Consider the following 10,199-nt stretch of genomic DNA (forward strand, 5'->3'; position numbering starts at 1 on the left):
AGATCTCCCGCACCTCCAACATGTGACCAACTCAGTTGAAATAACCTTAAGTTATTTACCATTTTGGGCCTCAAAGTCTGAGAAATCCACATAGACTCAATACTTAGCGCTCATAGTAGCCATGTTAGATTTTTAGGTCAGTGAGAGCTTACCTTACAGAGATAAAGTTGTTTGAGGTTTATCAAGATCACTCAAGAACATCAGTGAGACTGGCCTCTCAGACTCTTGACACATCTTAGAAATGTAGGGCTGAAAGGGACCTCAAGAGGTCATCAAGTCTAGCCCCTCTGTGTTGAGGCAGGACCAAATAAACCTAACCTATCCCTGACCAGTTAATGTCCAACCTGTTCTTAAAACCCTCCAATGGTGGGGATTCCCCAACCTCCCTTGGAAACCTATTCCAGAACTTTTCTGCCTTTTATAGTTAAAATGTTTTTCCTAATATCTAACCTAAATCTCCTTTGCTGCAGATTAAGCCCCATTACTACTTGACCTGCCTTCAGAGGAGAACAGTTGATCACCGTGCTCTTTATAACTGCGCTTAAAATATTCATATATTACAAGGGCAGAAGAGGTCATTATGATCTAGTCCGACCTCCGGTATAACACAGACCATAGAACTTCCCCCTGAATAATTCCTAGAGCCAAGCTCTTCAAATCAAGATTGGTTGCTTTTTTCTAAAAGTCCACCATGACCCATGGTAAATTGTTCCCATTGTTAATTATGTTCACTGTTACAGATTTACCTTATTTCCAGCCTGAATCTGTCTAGCTTCAATTTACAGCGATTGGATCATGTTATAACTTTTTTTACTAGATTGAAGACCCCATTATTAAATGTTTCCCATGTAGTTAGTTACTCTCTAAGACACCCCACCTTCTTTGTTAAGCTGAATCATAGAATATCAGGGTTGGAAGGGACCTCAGGAGGTCAATCTAGTCTAACCCCCTGCTCAAAGCAGGACCAATCCCCAGTTTTTGCCCCAGATCCCTAAATGGCCCCCTCAAGGGTTGAACTCACAATCCTGGGTTTAGCAGGCCAATGTTCAAACCACTGAGCTATCCCTCTGAGCTCTTTGAGTCATCACCTGAGACATGTTTTCTAATCCTTTAATCATTCTCCTGGCTCTTCTCTGAACCCTCTCCAGTTTACCAACGTTGTTTAATTGTGGCCACCAGAACTGGACACCGTATTCCAACAGGGGTTGCACCATAGCTAATTCCAGGGGGGAAATAACTTCTCTACTCCTGCTTAAGATTCCACTTAACGCATCCTAGGATCAGTGATGCTGGCAGACCAGGTGCTAGCTCATGCCCAGGCCTCACCGAACACTGACAAATGGATAACTGGAAACCAGTCTGGCTCACCTGTGTTAGAATTGTTAAAATAGATCTTAAGTTTATAAGAATGTGTTTAGTGTTTCAACTTTATGAAATGCTTATGGGTCGCTGAATGTGTTAATCTCACTATCTGCATCCCATGTTATAAGGTAACGTTTACGTGTTTGCTTCAACGTAACTATAAAAGTGTTTGCTATGACACTGGAAATCCCCACAGTTAGGAGAGAAGCATTACCAAGTGTGAACTTGTGGTAAACTAGTATAAAAGTCATGTTCTGTCCATCAGTAGAGACCTGTAGACACCAGATGAACCATTTGTAGAACATCAGTGGACAAAGACTGATTTTGCTCCCCCTATACCCATGAAAAGGGGATGTGTACAAACCTTTGTCCAAACTGTGGTGGGAATAAGTCCCTGACCAGAAGGAACCATATCACTATTCTGCTGAGAAATTTGGAGAGGGCAATATATCTAAGCATAAGCAAGGGATCCCCGCACTGCTTTGCTTGGGGTAGCCCTAAAGGACACAGCTTGCACTTTACAGCAACTTCTATAACTTTTTGAAATCTAAGATAACTCTTCTGTGCGTGATGTTTACCTGCTTTAACCCAGAAGTCACCTACTCCAGGACGTGCCCAACAAAGAAAGTAACAGAACACCACTAGCCGTCACCTTCAGCCCCCAGCTTTAACCTCTCCAGCACATCATCAAGGATCTACAACCTATCCTGAAGGACAATCCCTCACTCTCACAGATCTTGGGAGACAGGCCAGTCCTTGCCTACAGACAGCCCCGCAACCTGAAGCAAATACTCACCAGCAACCACACAACAGAACCACTAACCCAGGAACTGTTCTTGCAACAAAGCCCATTGCCAACTCTGTCCACATATCTATTCAAGGGACACCATCATAGGACCTAATCACATCAGCCACACTGTAAGAGGCTCATTCACCTGCACATCTACCAATGTGATATATGCCAACAGTGCCTCTTTGCCATCTACATTGGCCAAACCGGACAATCTCTACCCAAAAAAATAAATGGACACAAATCAGATGTCAAGAATTAACATTCTAAAACCAGTCGGAGAACACTTCAACCTCCCTGGTCACTCAGTTTCAGACCTAAAAATTGCAATTCTCCAACAAAAAAACTTCAAAAACAGACTCCAATGAGAGACGGCAAAATTGGAATTAATTTGCAAACTGGACACCATTAAATTAGGCTTGAATAAAGACTGGAGTGGATAGGTCATTACACAAAGTAAAAACCATTTCCCCATGCTGATTTTTCCCCCTACTGTTACTCACACCTTGTCAACTGTTTGAAATGGGCCATCCTGGTTATCACTACAAAAGGCTTTTTTTTCTCCTTCTGATAATAGCCCACCTTAATTGGTCTCGTTACAGTTGGCATGGCAACACCATTTTTTCATGTTCTCTGTGTATATAAATCTCCCCTCTGTATTTTCCACTGAATGGATCGGATGAAGTGAGCTGTAGCTCACGAAAGCTTATGCCCAGATAAATTTGTTAGTCTCTAAGGTGCCACAAGTCGTCCTCATTTTTATTTTTATTTTTTTTTTGCTGATAGAGACTAACATGGCTACCACTCTGAAACCTGCTTTAACCTTGTAAGTAATTCCTTTCTTTTTCCTAGCTAACGGTTTAGTTAGATTACAGGATTGACTACAAGCATTGTCTTTGAGAAACATTAAGGTACAATTGACTTGCAGTAAGTGACTGACTGGTCCTTTTGGGACTAGGAGTAACCTGAATATGGTGACTTTTCGATGTAAGGGACCATCTGTTACAAAGGCAGGCTTGCTTGATCATTTTTGTTGCTTTCCTCTATACTCTCTCCAATTTGTCTACTTATTTCCTAAAGTGGGGTGCCCAGGGTTGGGCACAGTGCTCCGTTTGAGGCCTCATCAGTGCTGAGTAGAGGGACTGTTGCCTCCAGTGTCTTATGAACAACACTCCTGTCAATACACCCGGGGTAACAGCTTTTTTCACAACTGTATCGCATCTTGTATCACAAATTGAATGAGTCAACAGTAATCCCTGGATCCTTTTCAGCAGTGCTACCACCTAGTCTGTTACTTTGAATTTGTATTTGATTTTTTCCTTCCTACGTGAATACTTGCACTTGTCTCTATTGAGTTTAATCTCTTTGAATTCAGACCAATTCTCCAGTTGTCAAGGTTCTGACTCCTAATCCTGTCTTTCAAAGTCCTTGCAACCCCTCCCAGCTTGGTGTCATTTGAAAGTTTTATAAACATACTCTCCACTCCAGTCTCCAAGTCATTAATGAAAATATTGAATAAGAGCAGACCAAGGACTGACCCCTGTGGGACCCAGTTTAGATACGCCCTCCTAGTGTGACAGCAAATCATTGATAACTACTCTTGAGTGTAGTCTTTCAACCAGTTGTGCATCCACCTTATAGTAATTTCCTCTGTATCATATTTCCTTAATTTGCTTATGAGAATATCATGTGGAACTGTCAGATGGCTTACTACAATCTAGAAGGACACCTGTGTGATGCAGTTTGCCAGACTTCACCTATGCTCAATGCAGGGGAGGGTTGAAATTTGTCTACCCAGCAGACACTGCATAGACATGAAGATCAGTCTTCTCCCTCTTAAATTGATAAGACCCTCTTCACGTGTGCAACGGAATAACCTTCTCCGCCTCTGCCTACCAGGACTCTGGTGGCAGATGGTTCTTCAGGGGTGGAGGGAGCTTATCTAGATCACCTTCAAACACAAGGTCTGTGGTACCCTCAGAAGTTCATCTGTAGCCCAGAGCCATCTGCCTGGCATAAAAAGCATTTCTGCCTTTACGCCAGGGATCCATGGTCCAGGTGCTGACAGACAGCATCACAGCTATGCATTATGATGACAGAAAGGAGTAGGTAATCTCCACTGATACTGAGGGAAGTGAGGCAAGATGCGTGACTGATCACGACTGCCCAGGCTATAGGCAGTTCTGGTATTAGGACCTTATTCACCTTTTACCATAGCCGCCACCATCCCCTTACTGGCCTTACCCAACAGTCTTGCAGAACCATGGTCAGATCCTGCACCTGGACCCTGCTTGCTTGTGTCTGACAGCCGTTTATGTGACAGGATGATGTCCACTGAAAGAAGCCGTTCAGCTGAAGTTCAGAACATTCTGCTCCAGAGCAGGAAAGCATTAACTAGACTGACTTGGAAAACTCCTCCTTCCACTTAGTTTTATATTGGGGCATCTCAGCCCCAGCTATTGCCCTTGACTGTTCATTTGAGCACTAGTGGACTGCTGACTAGCCGTGAAACAATGTGGAATATTTCCAAGGGTCCATCTGGCAGCAGTATCTCTGTACATCCTATTCTTATTCAGGGCCATGCTGTACTTTGCCACTCTTCAAAGCCTAGATTTTTTTTTTTAAACTTATGTTTTTCCCCCCTCAGTCTTTCCCATGTTTGAAGACTGTTCCTGTTTCTAAAATCTTTAGGGCAGCTCCATGGAGCTCAGTCCCCACACTTATACTATTCCTTGATAGAGGCTTCCACACTGGATGCCTGCTTTGATAGGATTGTCTTACGGTCATTATCTAAGTAAGAGTCCTGTTACCCACCCCGCCAAGGAAACAACTTTTTGTTTGAGTCACCAAAAGTGCATCCATGTGAACAGTCTCTGAGAAGGGTTACTTACCATACTGTAACTGGCTCTTGTGTGTTGTCCACATTGGTTCCACAACACACCCTCCTCACTACTGTGGATTCCTATTCCTCTGGGATTCTGTATTGGCGAAGGAAGTGGGGATGATTGGGCCTGCTCTGCTCTTTATCTGGCATGGGGATGTGAGAACATTAGGGTGCAGGGGTAGCCTCAGTGGATACTACTGGCTAAAAGAATCTGATCCTGTTTACATCGCCCACATATGCACCAAGAGTGGAATGGGTGTGGACAATACATCACAAAGAACCACATTACTATAAGGTAAGTAACTGTTCTTTTCGTAACCTGTGAATGCTGAATGCTGATAAAGGCTAAAACTGTTATTACTTTGTTAATTCTTTTAAATGTAAAAGTCAAAAATCAAGGCTTCCTGTCTTGCTATGTTTGCCACAAGCCACTCAAGCTGCTGATCCTGGAAAGGACTGTAATGCACTAACATAGTTAATCCGAATTTCAGAGCTGGGTGTATAATTACCACCTCAGCTGGCAGGTGATGCTAACTGTCTTTAAGAATGACAAATTGATTGCTAGAAGGCAAAATGTACTCTTCTGCAGCAATCCATTTAAAACTCCTCTAGAGAAACAGCTTCCTAATGAAAGAGCCTATTCTCCTTTGTGCAGAAATAATCCACCTAGGAGAAAGGGGAAAGAGCTGGAGCCTCAGCTCACTGAATGTCATAGGAACTTTTGTTAGCATGGAGGAATCTGGGGGAGCCCAGCAAGCTCATTCCTCACCTGTGTTCCCTCTAAGGTGTGTGCCTGCATGGCCACGCAGGAGGCCATCAAGGGCCACGCACACAGGTGAGCGTGGAGGGTGGGTGGGGGCAGTGGGGTGAAATGTGGGGCAGTGACGGTAGTTTGGGGTGTGCAGGGCTTGGGATGTGGGGGGAAGACTCCTCTCCTCCCACCCCAGCTCCGCCTCTCCCCCGGTCAGCACAGTATCTTGTTTAGCAGAATGTGTGTTGTCACCATCTGAATAGCCAGGAAATAAAGCCTCAATAAAACTGTCAGACTGCCGGAGAGATGCTTCTAGCAAGCTCCACACCGATTGATAAGTTTTAACTTCATGTAAAGGTCTTATAAACCTCATTCTTGGCCATTACCTATCATTTAATTTTTTCTCTGTTACACTATCTACATTATTTATCTCATCCTTTTTTAAAAATGGCAAAAATAGTATTTCATTGTCCGTGGCTTTCCATTGCATAAGAGACAGATTACTTGGATCAACTGGCAGAAAATGTTCTTGTGTTGAGGTTAGTCACTGGATCAATATAACATTGCCCCTCAACTTGAACTGTGCTCTGAGTTCAGAAGTAAGATCATGTGTTAAGCATTCCATGAAAGCTTTAAGTATCAGGCTGAAGAAGTGAGCCTTTCCCATTTATAGATTGCAAAGGAACAGTCTCTAGGTAAGACAAAGTTAATACAAATTCTGATAAGTACGTTTTGGTTGAGCTCCCCTTGGGGAAACTACAGGGTCTGATGGTTGCTGTATACAACCTCATTAAGGTGAATGTCAGCTGTGCACACTTCGATGAAATTCAGTGTTGGTAAATGCAAAGTAATGCACATGGGAAAACATAATCCCAACTATACATATAAAATGATGGAGTCTTAATTAGCTGTTACCACTCAAGAAAGAGGTCTTGAAATCAATGTGGATAGTTCTCTGAAACCATCGACTCAGTGTGCAGCTGCAGTCAAAAAAGGAAACAATGTTGAGAATTAAGAAAGGGATAGATAAGACAGAAAATACCATCATATTGCCTCTATATAAATCCATGGTACATTCACATCTTGAATAATGCGTGCAGATGTGGTCGCCTATCTCAAAGATATATTAGAATTGGAAAAGGTTCAGAAAAGGGCAACAAATTTATTAGGCGTATGGAACAACTTCCATATGAGGAGAGAGTAATAAGACAGACTTTTCAGCTTGGAAAAGAGACGACTAGGGGGGATATGATAGAGGTCTATAAAATCATGACTGGTGTGGAGAAAGTGAATAAGGAAGTGTTTATTCCTTCTCATAATACAAGAACTAGGGGTCACCAAATGAAATTAATAGGCAGCAGTTTAAAACAAAATATTTTTTCACAAACACGCAGTCAACCTGTGGAACTCTTTGCCAGAGGATGTTGTGAAAGCCAAGACTATCCCAGGGTTAAAAAAAGAACTAGATAAGTTCATGGAAGATACAGGTCCATCAATGGCTATTAGCCAGGATGGGCGGGGGTGGTATCCCTAGCCTGTTTGCAAGAAGCTGGGAATGGGCGACAGGCTGGATCACTTGATGATTACCTGTTCTGTTCATTCCCTCTGGGACACCTGGAATTGGCCACAGTTGGAATACAAGATACTAGGTTAGATGGACTTTTGCACTGACCCAGTGTGACCACTCTTACGTTGAAATTCACGTAGGAACACAGGTAGCCACAGAAAGTCCCCCAATACAGCAGAACGGTCATGGTTACGCTACATGTGAATGGGTAACTTCAGCTAGGTGCAGAGGACACGGTACCTCCTGTATGTGAGACACTAGAACATTGTATATGTGCATGAGACTCTGAAGGTGAACTTGACTGTGCTACCTTAATTGTCCAAGCTGATCCAGTGTAAAAATATAAACCACATGAAGGTTGAAAGGTCTTTATGACTTTTAAAGTGCTTTGTATTAATACAAGAGGATGGTAATAAGGGGAATTTGAGTGGTGGTTTTTTTAACTGAGTGCTTTTTTTAATTATTTTGAGCCTTAGTGTCCTGATTTAAAAAGAAACATTTACTTTGATTTCTAAATTGTGGTATTATATTTTACATTCAGACAAGACCTTTACAGATGAAGCCCTGTCTGAACATTAAATATCTCAAGCATTTTGCATAAGTGGAAAAGATTCTTCCTCTCCAAAATTCCCCTTCTCTTTCCAAACTCCTGCACAGTGCTCTGTGCTGTTGGCCTAGCTGGCTGCCAATTTTCCTCACCAGAGGTGGCTTCATTTCAATGGTACATTTATATGCATAGTTTGCAAAGCATGTACTGACCCTTGTGGAAGGGGGCTGTAGGAATGAATGGATAGGCACTGCCGGGGTCACCTGAAGACCCACCTTTCCTAAGACCTAGCTAGGTACTAGCAGTAGGATGTTGTGAGCTCTTGGTGAGAATCGGGAGATGATGGTGCATATCCACAGATTACCTCTATTGGTGCTGCACATAACAAAATTCCACAAATGGATGGAAAAAATTAGAGCGAACACTGCTCTTCACCCTTCCGGGTGTGTAGAGGGGATTCTTCGGAGTTAAAGGAAATGGTATAGAGCACAGTGCCTAGGTAGAACTGCAGACAAATGCATGGGAGCTCTGTGCTAACTTGAGCCAGCTTTGTCCCCAAATATGAACATCAGAAATCCTGCTAACACTTTACCCTGTTAAAAACAAAACATGAAGAGTGGGCTACACTTTGATGTATTGCAGCTCTCTCAATTTCTCCATCTCTGTTAACCATATACATTATTTCACATTGCAGTTGATTAATGAGGTTTTATGTCATTACAGGGATTTGGTGCAGAGAGAAAGATTCGTCAAGCTGGTGTTATTGACTAACTGATCCATAAAGCACATAACTAAGTACGATCAAGCAGTGGGAGCTGGTGAAGGGTACTGAATATCTCCCTATTCATCCCTTCCAAATTCTAAGAAGCTATTACACCAGTTTTAACACCTTCCTCATGTTATGTTTAAAAAATTTATGAAACCATTTTAAAATTATGCACAGTTGCATCCTGAAAACTTAAGGTGGCACCTTATAGTATCACATTTTAGACGCTTTTTGAATGGTGCATTTAACGCAACTGGTAACTGCAAGTCTACATTGCCTATGTAAGTGAACATTATAGACAGTTCTACTCCGGTAGACCTTATGAAATTCTGCACTAAAAAGATATATATACTCTACCTTCATTATTTCTGACAAGGTGTTACTATGCCTTAGCTCTCAGTTGTATTATCTTCCCCTCCAAGTGGGAGGCTCACTTCCTGTTTGTTCAGATCTAATTCTGAGGACCATATGAGGGTGGACTATATTAACTTTTTTATATATAAATCTGTATGAGCATTCAGATAACTTTATTAAGTTGATGGCCAAATGTTACAATGTTGTTTTCATCTCTCATTTAAACTTGAGTCCATGTAGCAAAGTTCTGTTAGATCTCAGTGAAAGTACCTTCCAGAGTAGATCTGTTTTTGTAACTTTCTGCAAATAGTATGTGCGGTGCAGAATTTCAGAAGGATGAGGTGTGCCATTGGTGTGGTAATTTAAATATATAAAACAATGCACAAATTTTGCTGCTGCTTAGAACACTGCAGCTTCTAAACCCAGTTTCTTTTACTGATTTAAATTTAAAAATTGTGCCTGAAGTGAATACATTTTTCTTTTTGCAGCCAGCACCCAGTGTACTGTAAAAGAATAAATACTTAGGCTTTCCATAGCTGTATTGAGATTTTCATCAAGGTGAAATAGTTAATGTCTGTGTGCTTTTTTTTTTTTCCCCCCCCATTCTTCCCCAGTCACACTTTATCAAGCAAGAAAACTGAATGATTGGTCTAAGTATTACTTTAACCAAAAAGATCAGGAGTTATTTTCTTTGAATAGAGGGCAGTACTGTGTTTTTTTTTTTTCCATATTACCTCTATTCTCAATTTAGAGTTTTTCTTCTCTGGGAGATGCATTATCTTTGTGAAACAAACATTGCTTTCTCCAATTTTCTGTTAATGGCAAAGAATGGAAATAGAATAAAGTTTTACTGATTTTGAAAAAAAAAAAAAAAAAAAGCCTCCAGTCTGGTCTCTAAGTTCACATTCAGCGCTCAAGGTCTCTGAATTCCGGAGCCTCATGTTTCTGCAGTGTTTCGTTAGCCCCCTTATGTCTGCATCACTCCCCCCCGCCTGCGGGATGTATAAAATAGGGGTTGGGGCCTAGCACAAGGGCGGTGCTTTCTGAGACAGTCGCTGCCTGCCCAGCCCTCGCCCTTATTCCGCTCGGCAACAGGCCTGCGGCGTCGGAGGCCGCTCACCCTGCGGGGCGCATCCCCCAGAGCGGGGACCGCAGGCGCGGCCTGCGCCGGCCGCTGA

At 42.3% G+C, this 10,199-nt stretch overlaps 1 protein-coding gene across 5 annotated transcripts in view; it reads left to right on the forward strand.

Annotated features, from left to right (window-relative positions):
• CSDE1 (cold shock domain containing E1) overlaps nucleotides 1–9,872 on the forward strand; it is a 53,207-nt gene extending 43,335 nt beyond the window's left edge. For 3 of the 5 annotated variants that reach the window (XM_074936155.1, XM_074936153.1, XM_074936154.1), the window contains one exon: nucleotides 8,625–9,871. In XM_074936155.1, coding sequence (XP_074792256.1) covers nucleotides 8,625–8,672 — 48 coding nt within the window. In that variant the 3' untranslated portion in view covers nucleotides 8,673–9,871. Of the gene's footprint in view, nucleotides 1–8,624 lie in introns of all 5 variants that reach the window. The other 2 variants (XM_074936151.1, XM_074936152.1) reach the window with 1 other exon arrangement.
• The last annotated feature ends 327 nt before the right edge of the window (nucleotides 9,873–10,199 follow it).

This window comes from Natator depressus, chromosome 21, assembly GCF_965152275.1.
Source record: "Natator depressus isolate rNatDep1 chromosome 21, rNatDep2.hap1, whole genome shotgun sequence".
Classification (NCBI taxonomy): domain Eukaryota; kingdom Metazoa; phylum Chordata; order Testudines; family Cheloniidae; genus Natator; species Natator depressus.